At 37.0% G+C, this 17,173-nt stretch overlaps 1 protein-coding gene across 1 annotated transcript in view; it reads left to right on the top strand.

Moving 5' to 3' along the window:
• The window catches only part of IL17REL (interleukin 17 receptor E like), a 44,513-nt gene that overhangs the window by 17,798 nt on the left and 9,542 nt on the right, over nt 1-17,173 (top strand). The window contains exons 2-11 of the mRNA XM_061372916.1: nt 7-34; nt 5,665-5,814; nt 6,611-6,720; nt 8,128-8,242; nt 9,847-9,891; nt 10,821-10,960; nt 11,124-11,195; nt 13,434-13,488; nt 14,469-14,632; nt 16,919-16,966. Coding sequence (XP_061228900.1) covers nt 7-34; nt 5,665-5,814; nt 6,611-6,720; nt 8,128-8,242; nt 9,847-9,891; nt 10,821-10,960; nt 11,124-11,195; nt 13,434-13,488; nt 14,469-14,632; nt 16,919-16,966 — 927 coding nt within the window. The remainder of the gene's footprint in view (nt 1-6; nt 35-5,664; nt 5,815-6,610; nt 6,721-8,127; nt 8,243-9,846; nt 9,892-10,820; nt 10,961-11,123; nt 11,196-13,433; nt 13,489-14,468; nt 14,633-16,918; nt 16,967-17,173) is intronic.

Raw genomic sequence — 17,173 nt, 5'->3', positions numbered from 1 at the left:
TTGCAGGGGATTCATTGTAAAAGCAAGCCTTCCAGTGAGTATACCTCATTCACATTTTTACTACGTTTGGTTTTGAAAGGTAAAGATAATTTATTGCAGCTAATAAATCCACGTGGTGACATCCAGTCCCTGTCCTGCCAGGATGTTTGCCACCGGTTTCCTTCTACGAAACACTGCAAATTGGTAGGCTCTGATAAATAATAGGTTAATAATGACTGTGCATTGTTGCTTTATAATTTTTCTTACCATAGATGGTCATTGGGAGAATTTGCTTAGTCATTTCACATGTTTTTATTGCTTCTACTTATTACCTACAGTAATAATACAGCTCTTGAATTACCTGAACCTGAGCGTCCATGAATCACTCCTTTAGTGCACATGGTCACTTGACAGGGAAATACGAGGCAGGTGCCCTGTAGACTGTTCCCTCCTAGCTGGAGGCCCAGCTCTGAGCTCTGCTTGTCTCCATGGTGCCATTCCTGGATGCATGTGACAGAGTCCACAGGCAGGGAGAAGCTGCAATGCGAAGCTGCAAGTGTGTGAAATGCTGATGCTTTGGCCTGAGGTGTGAGTTGAATATCAGCTGCCGGGAGTCTTACTCTGAAAGCATGGCATTTATGGGACACGTGTTGGAGTGGGGAGAAAGGACATGGCTGTGGAAGGATGTAGTTAAAAGTCCTACCTGAAAAAGTCTGTAGTCTTCTGCTAGTGAGTAGAGTGAACTGTTGGTGGCTGGTTCAAGGATTTTGAATGAATCTCTTCAGGATTAGGCAGCTGAGCTCCTAGCTACACAAACTACATGGAACGCTGGAGAAGAAACAGGAACACTGACCTTTGCTCTGCCTCGCTGAAGCATGCCTTCATGCCCTTGGGCAGCACAGGCTGAGGAATCCAAGCCCTTCAACCTTGATCTCAAAGGGAAGGACACCTGCAATACTGTTGGTTGTGAGTTAAAATCTGTGCTGGGTGTTACACAAATTTAGATCTAGATAGTGAAAACTCATTACATGTACCACGAGGTGGTGACTCACCCATCTTAGGACAAGGTGCTTTATGTGCTGGGAGGGAGGTGAGAGGGGTTCTCCCTCTGTTGACTGCCAGAGGTGCTTAGATCACAGGCTGGTTGAGGCTGGAAGAGACCTCTGGAGGTCATCTGGTCCAAAACCCCTGCTCAGGGTCACACAGATGCAGGGTCACGCAGATGATGCATATAAGCTTAAAATAGGTGTTTAGCTCTTAGCTGGATATACACTTTGGGCACAGAAGAGTTTGTAAACTAAAGATCTTATCTTTCAAGATGATGTACATGAAGCAGACCTGGTTGTAGGTTTTCAGTGCTGCCTGAAGATGACTTATCAGCTATCTTTAATACAAGTAACATGCAGGATGACTCAGCCTTATAGAGGTGATGAAAAGACATTTTTCTAGTCTTCATCCTAATTCACTTGTGCAACAGTGGGTGTATACTCATTTCCGTATTTCCTTTTCCATAGTAATTCTTTTTATTATTTACTGAGATAAAATTACCTTAAAAGACCTTAATAATAGAACACCTTTTCAGTAGTTGCTGCTTTTAGCTGCCACAAAAAGATGACTATTTCCTTGAATTCACAGCTATGAGCTCAGTGGTATTTGGCAGTAGGTTTTACTCCGCCTTCTCCCTCCTGCTCTTCTACACTATTGGTAGTCCCTAAGGGCTACTGTAGTATTTGAAATTCACTGCAATATACCCAGACATTGATATCAATATGTTTATGATTTTTAAAAAGCCTTAAATTTAGCACGGTGTGTCACTGTGCTGCCCAATATCCTTGAAAGTTTGAAATGTTTCTGAACGTACACCTGTGAAACTCTTCTAATTTACTGTGCGTTAAAATCTATTGGGAAAGAGAGGCTGTCAGTCTGAGATTAATCAATTTCATAATTGGTCTAAGTACTTTTAAGTAGTCAATTTTGGTATTCATTAACTGAAGTGCACCATGTGGTTATCTTAGGATATCTAGTTTGTTTATGAGTTTTGTTGAACCATCCTAACACACAGATGCATCAGATATTGTGGTAAATCATGCAGATAGGTTAGAAATGCTACTATATTTTATACTCATGGAATGATGCTCCATTGAAGCAGTTTTAGTGTCCTTTAGATATGTTCACAGTTTTAGCACTGTCAGCATCCTAAGTAGTTCAGATTCTTATAATTCCTGTAGGGGAGAAATACAGAACAAAAAACAGTTAGGATTTTCTATTGGGTGTTGGCCTGGACTTGTTAATGTGTTTTCTCTGCAATTTTTTTTTGCTGTTCTCCAGTTTCACATTCTTGCCTGAGGCTTCAAATTATCCATCTAGTAATTTCTGTTACGTATTCATTGCTCAGCTCTGGCTTCTATTATCCAAGTATACATAAGGTGTGTTTTGCTGTCGTGACAGTTCTGGGTTGATTGCTGCATCATCAGATAAAAAAATAATCTGCTGTGGTTGAGCTGATGGCGAAAGTACAAGGAAAGTGTCTACATACTGAATAATAAGCCTTGGCTTCTTTATGCATGGGCTTATATGTGTCCATAATTAAGGAATCTTTTATTACAGCAACAATCCCTCTCTCATGTAGGGCTAATTACAGTTATAATTCATAAAGATAAAGTGTAGGCAAGATTTATCTAGCAGATGGTTTGTGTAGCAAGATGTATCTTTATGTCTTCTGGGGTGTAGATCAAACTACTCGTGAGAAAAGGAAAGGGGTGTATGTTCCAGAGGAAGCTATCTAAGGCAGGGGGATTAAACGATGATAAGGTAAGAGTTTACTGAAGAATTAGTCAGAAATGAGTGTCATACTGCGACGACTTATAGAATTAAAATTATTTTCTGACAGCTTTTCCTTGTATCATATATTTATTTTGATCCAAAACTAATATCCTCATGCATGATATGATACATTTAAGTTATTAATAATGAGTTTTGCAGCAACTTTTGCAATTCTCAAAACGGATCATAATGGAAAAAATCCAAAGTGGAAGAATCATTTTATTTTATTCAGTGTACTGCTTATTTGTTCTGACTTTGAAACTGTAAACAAGGACAGTGTCCCTGCTTATGGATAGACAGTAGTCCTCAAAACTGTGTTTTTGCATCTGCCTGACACCAATCTAGTGTCAGTAATGCACCTAGTCATGACTTAGAATTCTTCTGAGATAGTTCCAAGAACGGGACATCTGGTAATACCTTACCTCATACAGTAATAACTAAGGACCAAATTCAATTAAGTCATGATAGTCTCTCCTAAAAATTAGTAGGGTCAAATAATATAGTCAGATTCACTCAAACAGAATACTTTGTAAAGAACTGTCAGCTGTGACAATGTATATATATACACATTGCTCTTCCATTAAATAGTTTCTACACAGACATGGGAATTAGCTAGATTACAGTCCTGGATCAAGAAATTTACACCAACAATCAAAGAACTGAGCAGAAACAATTGCTCCTAAATACCATTTGGTATTCACAACTGCGTGTCCTGTGATGCAGTCAAGAAAGGATCTTTTTGAGGAAAGAGACAGAGCTAAAACTAATCATCACTTATCACATTATTAATAATAATTATCCAGTAGTTCTGCAATATAATAGCCTCCCAGTTAACTGTGGGTGGATTGATTGGGTGATGTACAGCAACTCTTCATCCTGATACCTTCAGGATTATTACACCACCCATTCTTGGCACATGGAGTACGGTGTTCACATCTGGCTGCTGTGCACTGTACTGTAAGGCTCTCTCATCTCTGTGGAAGCAGGTTTACAGAGTCTTCAAAAATCTATGTACTCCTCTGCTCTTAAAGCCCAATTTGTATGTTTTGAATGATCTGTGCTTTTTCTTTGGTTTGCACAAATTGTCTTCTCTTGTTACCAAGATTACCTTGGATAATCAAGAGTTGACTCTACTGTCAGTTGAGGTAAAGTGTCATTGTTTTTCCATTTTTTTCCACTTGGCTCATATCAGTAATCCTGTTGCCTCCAAAAGATGTTTAATGGCTCAAAACCAAGATGATGGAGTGGAGATTCAGGTGGGAAGTGTTTATTTTTTATGACATTTGATGTGTATTATCAAGGACTTATTTCTCCTGATACCAAGTGTGAGGGCACCTTAAGGCCCGACATATTGAAGCCTTATGTCAGCCTGTCTTCCCGTCCTGCATGTATCAGTATCTGATCCTTGACCTTCAGTCTTTAAATTTAGATCACTTTCCTTCACTGGAAGGTTTGAAGGGGTAAGTATGGATAAGCTTTGCTCTTTGTCCTCCTCCACACCCTACCTTTTCTCTGTGAGAACTGTGGATGTATCTTCCATGTGAGTCAACAGGCATCCATGCTTGACAATTCTTGGGTAGGCATTGAGGGATGCACCCTTTCCTGACAATTTAAGAGTGTTATCCTGTATTTTATGGTGCGCAGAGTGTCGTGGCACTGGTGTTTCATCCTATGCTCTTCACCATACTAGTTGAACTCCTCCTAGGAGTATGTTAAGCAGTGTAACTAAGAGTCGAATGTTTTTTTTGTTCTTGCAGCCTCTCCGGGGGGGAGGAGAATGTGCAGTAAAATACTTTGTTTTACTTGGTTGACTTTTAACTTCCATGCTATGTACCAAAGTGGAAGGGTAAGAAATGTTTCAAAGAAATTGCTATGAAGTAATTGCAACTAAACTGAGGTGTGCTGTATTGTATTCCACAAAGCCCAGGGGCAAACCCCAATTCCCTGGCTATTTGTTCTGATGGTTTCTTGAATCTCTTAATTTTTGAGACTAAAAGCAGTGTTTGTGATATAGAGACGGCCAAGGAATGCATTTGGGATTAAATTTAAAGGTTGGACTTGATAATCTTAAAGGTCTTTTCCAACCTATTTGATTTTATGATTCTGTAAATCCACTGTACCAACATAAATTCATAAAGAAATACTTGATTTCTGTGCATGGCAGTCTGAGAAATAAAAGCAGATAAAACATCATTCACTGATGAGATTTAGGGCCTTTCTGGGGAGGGATTTCCATAGGAAAATAAAATGAGACATGGTAGTTATGTTCTGTGCCTACTGTTTGCACCTGGAAGAAAGTCTGGATAATATTTATCCTGCTCTTGCTGTTCTGGCCTAAAGCAGAAGGAAATCTTGCAGGTGTGAGGGACTTTTCCAGGACTAGGAATACAATGGTGCCCTCTTGTGTGAAAGGGATATTTTAACATGTAACATTTAATTTAGCATTAACTAAATCTAAAATTAAAATACTATCTATGAGAGTGCCAATAAGATACAGGTAATGGTTTTCAAAAAAAGTTTAAATGGTCTATTAGCCTAGCCATACTGTTAGTATAGGTGTGCTCTTCTAGCTTTAATTGTTAGAAATGTGATTCCTTTCTCTTATGCGTTAACACTTCTCTAAGCCAGGAAATGTATTACCAAACCCCATCTGTAATTTAGTTCTTTCCAATCCCTCCTGCATTGGTAGTGAAGCCAACTAGCTATATTGTCCATGTGAAAGTGTTAAGTAAATTACTGGCTTTGCTGAAGTCAGTGGTGATTTTCTTATTGATTTCAGTAGAACTGGAGCTTTATCTTTGGTGCTTTCTCTGACTCAGGTATCCTGTGCACAATGAGATTTCTCTTTCTTTGCATTTGCAGGTGGTATTTTTAACAGCTTCTGCCATGAGGCTCCTGCATCTTTACCTTCCATGGTACTGAAAAGCATGAAGATCTCAACAGTGATGAAATGTGCCCAAGGAAGCCCATGCTCTCTTCATTTAAACATTAAAGGAACACTGAGTCTGGATGGTAGGAAGCAGATTTGCTACTGAATATTTCTGTTTACTTTTTGTTTATGGCTTTTCAGCCAAATTTTGTTCTATATTGCGATATTTGTGTCCAAGCTGTTTTCATGTAATTAGAAAGATATTTTTTTTGTGAAACCATTTTACTACAAAACAGGATAAAGCTGTGGCGCTTCTCAAGGGAGTGAGAACTGAGATAGTGAATTAAAGACAACTGAATTTTTCCTTCCAACATAATACACTTATCCTCTACCAGTGCCCCAGGCATACTGCTGCCCTTTTCTTTCTTGCTCTGACATGCGTGCATGCACACACACACACACTAATTCTCTCTGCCCTGCTAACCCAGACATGAGTGACTGACCCAATAGAAGGAAAAAACAGATTATGTGTCTGAGGTTACAATTCTGCTCCAGAATAAAATGAAAGCACTCAGACTTTTGGGGCATAGTCTATTTTTACTAACACTCCACCATTCGTGTGCTTAGTGTGTTGCTATTTAGATATTTCCTGGTGTACTTCACTCAGAGTTAATAGGTTTTGTTTTGTTTTGTTTTGTTTTGTTTTAATTTGCATGAGATTTTGCATAATTAAAGTTTCTGTTTGTAGCAATCTGCATGACATCCTTCCTCCTACTCCCATTTGTGTGTTATATATAATGTCCCTTTTTTAACAAGATAAAACACCTGTGCTTTTCACTCAGAAGGAAAGCTTACAATATGATATATTTTCATTTATTTTTTCTTTTTCTTAAAGATGCTCAAATTCTGGTTTTGAAATCTATTCCTAACTCATTTCAGAGAATATCCGTGGGCTGGAAATCTGCTCTCTTTCACTGGACACACAGCAATCTCAGTGCGTAAATGTGAGGTTTGCTAGAAAAAAAAGCAAGATGCTTAATGGAAAAAAGGTAGATTTCTTTATTTTGGGTTGATATTCTTTTAAATGTTTATGAGACTTTGGGAAAATAAGGAGCTATATCTCCTATTTTCTGTTTTTGTTGATTTTGTGGAAAACTGCAATGAAATGTATGCTTCAGCATTGTTAGATGAAACTAAAAAAATGTCCTTTTACAACCTATAAGTTGAATTCTCCACCATTTTTGTACTTCCTCCACTTACATTTTTGCAGGAGAAGCTTCCTCTTCAAAGCCTAATTTTCACATCAATCTTGCTAGCTTTCCTTTTGCACCCACCAAATTGTTGGAAAACTTTTGTAACTCCAAATGATGGGAAGCACAATTCCACAGGGATTTTAAACGCATACATATGATTTATGTAAGTCCAGCCATCTAAGTGGAATTTGCACATCTAGAAGACAGCCATTGTGTCCTAAACTCATGGTAATAAATGCAACAACAGAGTACAATTTTTTGCTTAATTAAACCCAGAAGTATTTGTTATCAAAATTTGCAATTGGGGATAAAACATAAGAACCATCCTTGTCCAACTGTTTGAAAGACAGTTACTGGTGGGTAACTGTTATTAAAATGTGTTACTTCATGTGCTTTGTAAATGTTACATTGATTGCACATGTGAAATAAAGTTCTTGCCCCAAACCGCAATTGCAGTATATGCTCTGTACCACTTGATGATCAAACAGTCTTACAGGCAATGCAGGGCCAGCATTGAACAACTGGTGGCTTTCAAAGTAAGCTAAGTTTATAGGCAATAATCAACAAATACATTTAATTAAATTTTCTTAGTTTTAGCTCAGTGACTGTAAGATGCATTTTCCCCTCCAAATGCCTTGTACCAAATAAGAATATACACAACATGAAAACCTACATGGAATTTAATAGTTACTGCTGTCAGAATAACGTGCTGTAACTGGACCTCAGCTTTTGTTACCTAAATTATTTTCTCTCTCACAAACTGTTACTGGAGCAAACATATTTGCTGAAGTTGCCATTAAATCTTTAAACAGGCTTTTTTTCCCCCTATCTTGCAACTGTTTGTGCTTGTAAAATGCCCACAGACTGGGACTTTTGGCAGTGTGAAAGAAGTTTTTGCTTTTGAAGTCCAACAAGCCTTGGATACCTGTATTTCTATGCTTTTAGGATTAATTGATGGCCTGTAAATATTCAGATTTGTGGAAGTGACAAAAACAGCAACATCCTGAATTAGAAATAATGATACCCTTCGAAATCTTGATTATTTTACATTCTTACTGCTACAATATCTGAGACTGCTTATTGCTCCTTGTAAATATAAACAAATATGATCAAAGAATATTACTTGCTTAACTCTGATGACCAGTGGTTTTCATGTATTCTGGAAGTCACACACAAACTTGATTTTGTAAATGTTTTAAACAGGTACAGATACAATTCAATTGCATTGAAGTCAATGTAGCACAGCACATCTATGTGACCATGAAAACAGTACCAAATTACTGTGAAGTCAAGAGGAGTCAGGAATACTTTGTTGAAGGTAGGAAAACATCTTAAACCAGATGTTTTTCAAGAAACATCTTCTCAAATAAAAAAACACAACCCCCAAAAAAGCCCAAATGCAAAGCCAAATCACATTCTGGGATACACTGATCTAATTGATGGTTGTTCATGTATGCAAAGACCAGTCTTATTCTGCATTTTGATGATTTATTTTATGCATATGAATGTCTGACTTGCTATAAAAAAGAGAGCAGAGTTTATATCTAACAGTACATGGGAAACTGAACCACACTATGTGTTCATCCTAATTGGCCTTCTTGTAACTGGCATGTGCTCTTTCTCTCCCTGCAGGTTCAGTTCTCTGTACTCTGTGCAGAATGTTGAGCCTCTGCCTCTCTTCATAGTTAGGCCACAGGTGGTTTCAGAGACTGAAGAAAATTCAATGAGAAAATGCAAAGAAATTTCTTTTACTTTCATTAGCTAGCTGTTCTGTCTCTTGATTTCATGTAACTAGATAAGGATAGGTATTACTTTTCCACGGTTTTAGGGTAAAGCGCCTACCATATGCATCTATAAATAGCTTCAGTGCTGTGGTCTAACCAAGATGCAGTGTGGCTAGTGGAGACTAAATGGTGGTGCAAAAAGTGAAATGAGACCCCATGTTTGATCCAGTGCCTGGGACTGTCCTGCCTTCCCATCCCCAGAGGCCGTGCATGGGTACCTCTTCCCCTTTCCCGCTGGTAGAGTGTCATCCCTTCCACACAGGCACATTTTAGCACTTTCACGCTTTCCTTGGAGTAAAGCCTTCTTGCGTTTAAAAAGCCTTTCTTGATAAATCCTGTTTCACTGTTGAAGTAGATATGTACTTTGTGAATAAAGAGGGGGAGGAAGTAAGGTTTTATAAAGATGAGTTTTAAGACACTCTTCAGACAGTAAGGGTGAGTAAACAAACGGAAATAGGAAATATTTCCCAGGGAAAAGAGTTGTGTGGGAAATGACAGCAAAGTGCTGCCCTGATTTAGGCAAGGAGAGGTGAAAACAGTAGGCAGAATATTATGAGCTGATACAGTGTTCTTAAATCAAGATTTAATTTTTGGAGATACAAATATTAGGTATTAGTTCTGAAAGAATTACTTGGGCTGTAATTCTCCCTGGGAGCTAAATAAGGTGTTTCTAAGCCTAGAGTACTGTCAGAATAGCAAAAATACGAAGTTATTTATAATAGAGGAACGTGCTTGGTAAACAACAGGAGTAGCTTTCAAGGAAAGGATAACTGAAATAATAATAATAATAGGAACAACAACAACAATTATTATTATTAATTAAATTACCGTTAGGTACTAGGTAAAGAAGTGCAGTGTTACAATCTAGACTGCCACCTTAAACTGCTGCTGAGGTTTTCCAGTAGAAATTCCCCACGAGTGAGATATTTGCTTAAAGCAAGTTGTGATATAATCTCTGTGTGTGGCAAGGGTACTTTTCTTTTTTGTGTGTATCTAGAAGTGGATGCAAATCTGCCTTTAAAAAGCAGGCATAAGAGAGAGGTTTCTTGTTGGGAAGCTTTTGGATAATTTGGCAGTTTGTTTACACAGTTATATAAATAAAGCAGCACTGAAGAAAACTCTAGCTTCTATTTTGCAGATTGCAGAAACAGTGATGTGGGAAAATATATTCCAGCTTGTTCAGGTGAGTTGATCTTTTATACAGTTTAAAGCTGTGAGATATTTCTGGCAATATATACAGAGAAATGTTTTCATAGCTGAATAATCAGGGAAAAAAAACAGTGATTTACAACTACCATTGCTTATAATTACCATATAGTTGATAGGTAATGTCCTGGAAGGTGTGTTTCTTTATATTGACTTGGAAATTCTAGGTAGCAGATAAAGATATTGACAACCTATTTAATACTTAAAATTTTGGAAATCAGTTTGTGCCCTTTTAATTCTTTTCAGATTGCTGGTTTTATATTTTAACTGTGAACAGATCTCATAAATAAATTAATTTGCCAAACTGCTATCCTGATTTTGGCACACCCACGAATAAAAAAAAACCCCACCATCCCCACCACTGTATTTGTCTAACATAGTTGCACATATAGCCGTGGTGGATGCACGACCCCGGGGGCATTCAAGGCCAGGCTGGATGTGTTTCTGGGCAACCTGATCTAGTTGAAGATGTCCCTGCTCATTGCAGGGAGGTTGGACTAGATGAGCTTTGAAGATCCTTTCCAATCCAAACCATTATATGATTCCATGGTATTCTCTATGTAATGAAATTGAAACCTTGGTATAATCAACTTTTGTAGTAGTTGTAGTGTATATATTTCAGGTATTTGTACATTAACTACATGAGATTTCAAGTACTAAGACTGAGGTACAATCAGTAAGTGTCCTGGCCTCTTAGTACTGCCAATGCTCATTTTAAACAGAAAAATATTGAAATTTATTCTCATGAAAATTATTGTATTTAAAAAAATAATACTATATTTAAGAATATCAGAATATAAAAGTTATAAAATTCATTCTGTACCTTTTCTAAAGAAATAACAAAATAGAAATAATAAAGTAATAAAGAAACAGATGTGAATTTCATGCTTGAATTTTCTTTTTCAGCTGGAAAGTTTGATTATAATGTAGACAGAGCAAGGAAAATTATTTCAGTGAATGTATCCAACTTTATTCGAGATCAAGATTATTACATTCGCCTGTGCCACAAATGGTTTACTTGTGAAGATGTAGGAGCATTTGCTGTGGTGAGTTAAAGCTCAAAGCAGTTTGCTGAACTGGTGGGAGGTGATTTGTATGAGGAAATGCTCATTGAGATCATAGTCATAGGAAATGGCTTTCTGTAGCTTTATTTAGCTTTATTAAAACTAATTTACTGTCCTGGCTTCATGGCTGTCTTTTTAATTTCAGATAAAAGGGAAGGAATCATTAAAATCAGTTTCTCTGAAATATTCTCAGCTACTGCCTTGTCTTTGCATTGAGGTAATGCAATTTGTAATTTACTATATACTTGTGTTTCTGATTAAAGAAATTTTATCTCTGATTTGTGCTAAGAAAGGGGGAAAAATCTGTAAGAAAAAGGTTCTAGACCTAAGTTTTTTACGAAGACTTGTCTAACTTTATGTTTATGTAAATGAAGAATATATTTTTTAAGGACACAATAATTAAAACACGGAGATAAGAAAATGGGATACAATTTACATTAATTTATGGAAAGCATTGTGTAAGATTAATTTGACTGGTTTTTTTTCTAAGCAATGAAAAGAAGGAAAATTTAATCTGACTGAATTTCAGCGTAGCATCTGATATAGTATTGCATGAGAAACTAAAAGAGGAACTGAAGAAGCTGGGGGTGAGAACAAGATTTGTATGGTAGATAACACCTAGCTGGAGGGCTAACTTGACTACTCCTGTTGAATGGGACTGTGCTAGGAGGAAAGTTAAGTAAGGACCACACTTAGAGTAGTTTTTGTATAAATGTTTTCATCAATGACATGGGCACAAAAAGTGTGAATGTGTTAGAGATTTGCTGATAACACAGTGGAGAGGTGTAATCAAAACGAAAGAGGGTCGGGATAACTGGAAGAGACTAGAGATCTTTATATGTGACGTAACTAAAGGAGGATAAAGTGTAACATATGAAGGGCAAGTTCATGCACTTGTTCTAATAGAAAGAATTACTGTAAGATGCGAGTCTTCATTTAGAAATAACAGTGGAGGAAAAAAGATCTGTGTGTAATAGTTCATTGCAGGATGTTTAAACTAACATGCTTACATGATGTAAATGTGAACAACGGTCTAGTGCATTAGGTTATTCTAAACTAACAGGAAAGTACGGGCAAGGCCTTCTTTGAATACTGCTTATGTTTCTTGTATCTGTACTCAAAAAAGATAGATTCACATGAAAGATGTACATAAAAATCTAAAATGGTTGGGGAATGGAGAGACTTATAATAAAGATTCAAAGAACATGGTTTTATTAGCATAGTAAAACACATGAAAATAGAAAATACATTTGTGGTCTAAATACATATCAGAAAGGTCACTTATACAGAAAAATAACAGCTTTTTAAGCTAAAGCCATTCTTGCCACAAGAATGAAGAAAACATCATTTCATGAATATATTCAGGATAGCTACAGACTTTTTTTACTTTTTATTTCTGATCATCTGAGAAGTGAGATTTTTGGAATATATTTCATAAAAAGTTATAAAAAGTCACCAGCCCAATTTAAAATGATCTTGGTAAGATATAAAGATACCATGTGAACCTAGTTTCTCAGTGAATTTTGGGATAGGATTTAAACCTCATGGATTAAGATACTTAAATGTTGATGTCCTCTTGTAGATATCTACAATTGAATTAGATGTCCAGACTCTTTATTCAATGGAGATCTAGTTAATGTAGTCAGTTAACCAACCAAATGTTGATGGCTATTCTGAGATGTGATGGATAGTACTGTAGACTGCATTGGCTTGACTCCATTTGGTCATTGTAATAGTAATTTGGGCACTTCACTCACACACACTCAGATGTGTGCGCTGTAGGCACCTAAAATCATATACCTTAATATGCAAGTTGAACCACGGGTCTTTTCCAAGCCTAGGGATTTTTTTATTCCACTCTGAAAGGTATGAGGTCACGGGAAAGATATTATTCCTCTCAGGGTATACGCAGAGAATTCCACAATACAATTGCTGGGCAAACAGATGGGAACTGTGAGTAATAGGAACATTTGCACATTAATCTAAATAATTAGGTTATAATAATAGCCATGCACATATGCTTGCAGATTGGGCTGAGCTTTAGTCCTCAGATTTTAAGAATACATCTTTTACCACTACAAAGGCCAGAAGGTCTGATATTGAGATTCTTGAATGTCTTTTATTATCCCTGGAAAGTAATGACACTGTAACAAACTTAATGAAAATCAAACTGGAAGTCTTTCTACAGGAAATTGAGCTAAATATATGACTCAGAAATAGTAACAATATAGTATTAGAAGGGATCCCCTTGGTTCATCAGCTCCAGTTCCCGTAACGACAAACAGTAAAATAGATATCCAGTGCAAAAGTTTATTTTAAAAAATACTTCCAAAGCTTTCTAATAAACACAACATCTTTATCTTTGGTGGAAAGGTTTTCTGTCTTATTATGACTAGAATGTTAAAAACTGTTGTATCTGAGAACCTCTAGCTAATGACCACTTTTGGGGTTGTAGGGCTGGCTGGCAATTCCAGATGCAAGGAGGATACAACTTTGCCCTTTTGAAAATGGCAAGTACTATGTGATTACTTTTTATATATGAGTAGCTCCAGTGGTATGTCACAATTTGAAATTCACTTAAAGTTAAAACCATACATTGCAAAACTTCAAGGAAATCATCATGATTGTTTTGTTTCACTGTGGGTAGACTAAAGAACTTACTCTCAGACCAAATTGTTCACCAAGTTTATGCCAATATAAACACTAAGTAACTTTCCAGTAATTTCCCCCATTTTCTAAGTCACACACAAACTGGCCAGAAGGAGGAAAAGCCACTGAGGTCAGCTTTGCAATACTGCTATGAGAAGAGGACTTCAGGGAGAGATTTTCCTCTTTATTGAGCCCAGTTTTAATTTCCAATTTATTTTATTGTGGAAGAATATAGAGTTTATGACACTACCATTCCTTTATAGCAATGGAGTGAAGTTTGAATAAATAAATTTTCTCTATTTATGCAATAGAGAGCACAAACAGGAGTGCTCTGTCTGTAGCTATGTATATGCCATGTAGTCAGATCTGGCTTAAAGGTTATCAAAGCAAAGCCTATTGTCCATCTGCAGTATGAAGTCCTACCCTCTATTCTCAGTAGCTGTTCAGCTTGAGAATGGGTCTCATGGGGCACAGGTTGGTTTTTTCCAGTTTTTCTCTTATTCCTACCTATTTCCTGTGCTTGGAATAGTTATGATTTGCAAGTGCAGGAAATCTGGATCATGGATCCCATGATTCTTTTCTTCCTTTTTTATTCTGTGTCTTTTCCTTCCCCTCCAACTGCAGTCATTCTCTAATGCCATTCTCTGATGCTCTGAAGCATAGGTTACAAACCTTTATGTAGTCACAGGAAGGACAAAACTGCAGTTTTGATGGGTGAAAATACCAAGGAAATGGAAAAGCAATGGTTTTGGTTTTAAGCACATGCATAGTTACCAGGTTTATGAACAATTCTGATTCATCTTTAGACATCTTTAATAACATTTCCACTCTCTGTGCACAGATACGAAGGCGCTATGGGATAATATTGTTTATAACCCAGTGACACAAACCCTAGCTTGGGAGCCAGCCTGTCCTGTGCTTGTCATGGTTAACCTATGCAGGTTAATGAAGTCTAATGACTACTGTGAAGATATACAAAACTCTTCCAGAAGTTCTCCTGAGAAAGTAAGAGCTGTGCAGATTTGTTCAAACTGTGAGGTTGAAAGCCACTACCAAAGGCATAACGTGAAGAGCTGGACTTTGGAAAAAAAGCAGCTGCAAATTCTTCTCTTCTTCTCTGATACTTAAAACTATTCATAAACACAGTCTGTTCTTGTACACTAACCACATGATTTATTCAAAATGCTCACTGACTCACTACTAAGAAATAAAAAGTGGAGATGACTGTGAAGCTAGTAATGTTTGCTAAATTCTTTGGGGTAAATTGGGTCTGCTTTTCATTTATAGTAAAAGCATGATTCATCTGCCCCGACATTTTTAAAAGATAGGTGTTCAAGTCTATGCTATTCATGTCAGATGCCCTTTAAAGTAAGTGAAAGAGACATACTGAGAGAACAATTCTTTTCATTTGAAGATAGGCATAAAAGAAAGATAGGAGGGATTTCCCTCTGAAGGTACCTCATTCTTTTAACTGAATCTATTATTGGGTCAGATTTGGATATTTAACATTTAGACACCTAAACTGTTAGCGAGATGAGGCTAAGCATCATTAAATCTTACTGAAGACACGATGGTGCTTTGGTAAGGCACAGTTGCTTTGTACTCTATTAAGATCTCTTTGAAGTGTCTTCCTCAGCCTGGTCCGATGTCTCAAAATTGTGCATGTTGAAATCCAGGGTCCCTGGGTTCTTCCAGCACTTATGTTCTAAAATTGAAAAGGGTTTTTACTACACGTATCTTTCACTGCTTCATACTTTAATCTGAAGTCTCATGATGCTGATTTATGGATTTATGAAGTAGGTTGGTTAGAATTCTAGCTTTTGTCTTGAAAAGTAGGTTTCTGGCTTTGCTGTCTTTGTGGAGATGAGCCAGAAAATTTGAGGTAACAACTGAAAAGGCAAATAAAATCCAATAAAAATTCTTAATTTTTGAAACTTTATGAGTATTATTCTGATGACATGATCTGGGGGAACTGACTCAAGCCTGTTGAATGCTTTTTGATTAGGAACTCCTGGCCAAGTGTTTAGTGATTCTTCAGATTCACCATTTTATGGCTTGCAGCAAAACTTTGATCTTGCAAAGGCAAATATATTTAATTTTACACATGTGAGTGGCCCCTGTGGGATTTGTCATCTGCTGACAACAAGCACAACTCTTTGCTTGAAGAGGAGAAAAATAAAAAAGCCTAAAATGAGGTTTGGCTGGCAGTACTCATCTCCATTACCCATAACACAATCCAGTGTTATTTTATTACAGACAAGGAGGGTATTTACTCATTGCTTTTACTGACTGAATATAAATTCATTGACAGAATAAATTTCCTTTTTCCTCTAATTAATTCTAAAAGGTTTGATATTGAATTTGGTTCATTTATTGTGCAGTAACCCTGAAAAACTTCTCAATAGTGTGCTGGAGGTGGCTGCAGAGTTACTCAGGTAGTGCTAGCTCCCCCAGTAAATCTACACAATGCTCCATCCTCTAATACTATGCCCATATACTGACTTAGGCCCAAAAGCTACATAACTCTTCAAATTAGGATAGGGCTTTCTCTGTTGATGGTAATGCTGTCTCCATATCTGAGTGGACTCTTACAGAACTATCTTCTGTGACCATCTTGTAGGTACACATGAGGATATACATTATGTTCTTATCAAAAAAGTTACAGGAAAGAGGTGTTTGGTCACAATGCCATGTGTTGTGTTCACTCACTTGAGCAACAGTGTTTCTTAAGAAAGATCACTTACATGGGTAGCAATTGTTCATAGGAGACAAGGCTTTTTATGGTGAAGCCCTTGGTGGGTAAACGGTTGTTAGGAAAAGAACATTTTGTAGGTCACTTAAATGGATGTCTAAAATTCAGATTACTTTTAATGCTTTTCTGGAATAGGGATACTAAAAGTTAAAGTATTTCTGAACTGAATGTGGAATGGCACTCGAGGGTGTATGTCTCAATGTTCTGCTGAGTTGTTGATGAGTGGTAAATAAGGTACTGAAACGAGGCTGTGTAATCAGAATTTTGCACAGGCACCACCATAGAATCAATTAATTGAGCTGTAATGGGTCAGACTGACTGCATAAAATGCTACATGTTACAGATAAAAAGAAGTAAATTGTTAATCCAAAGTAGTGATTGTTTCTATTCTTACTGTTTTGTGTGCTTAATTTCTTGGGATGTTTATAGAGGATACAAACCAGTTCCTTTCTCAATAATCAAACCATGCATATTTTGGGCAATTGCTTTTGTGAAGCTAGTTAATGAAACCAGCTAATGCCCTCTGCTCTCTTTTCAAGCAGGTTAAATATTCTCGTGTGGACACTCACCCGAGGCTTTGCATGAAGGTAAAGAGATTTCTTTTTAAAACACCTATTAACTGCCTTCTTCCCGTCAGCTCTAAAAAAATGAGTTGCTAATATTCTTTAGGATCCATATTTTGTTTCATAGCTTTGCTGAATGGGAAGTAAGAACAAAGGAAATGTGAAAGATTGGACTAAAAGAAGGTTCTTTGGAAGTGCACCAACAATGATAGATAGGGGACAGGTCAGATT

Source organism: Neopsephotus bourkii, unplaced genomic scaffold, assembly GCF_033783945.1.
Source record: "Neopsephotus bourkii isolate Nb327-2 ecotype Australia unplaced genomic scaffold, CSIRO-AGI_Nbou_v1 NB_1624, whole genome shotgun sequence".
NCBI classification, from domain to species: domain Eukaryota; kingdom Metazoa; phylum Chordata; class Aves; order Psittaciformes; family Psittacidae; genus Neopsephotus; species Neopsephotus bourkii.
Note: the sequence above shows the minus strand (reverse complement) of the source record. Positions and strands in the feature narration are given on the sequence as shown.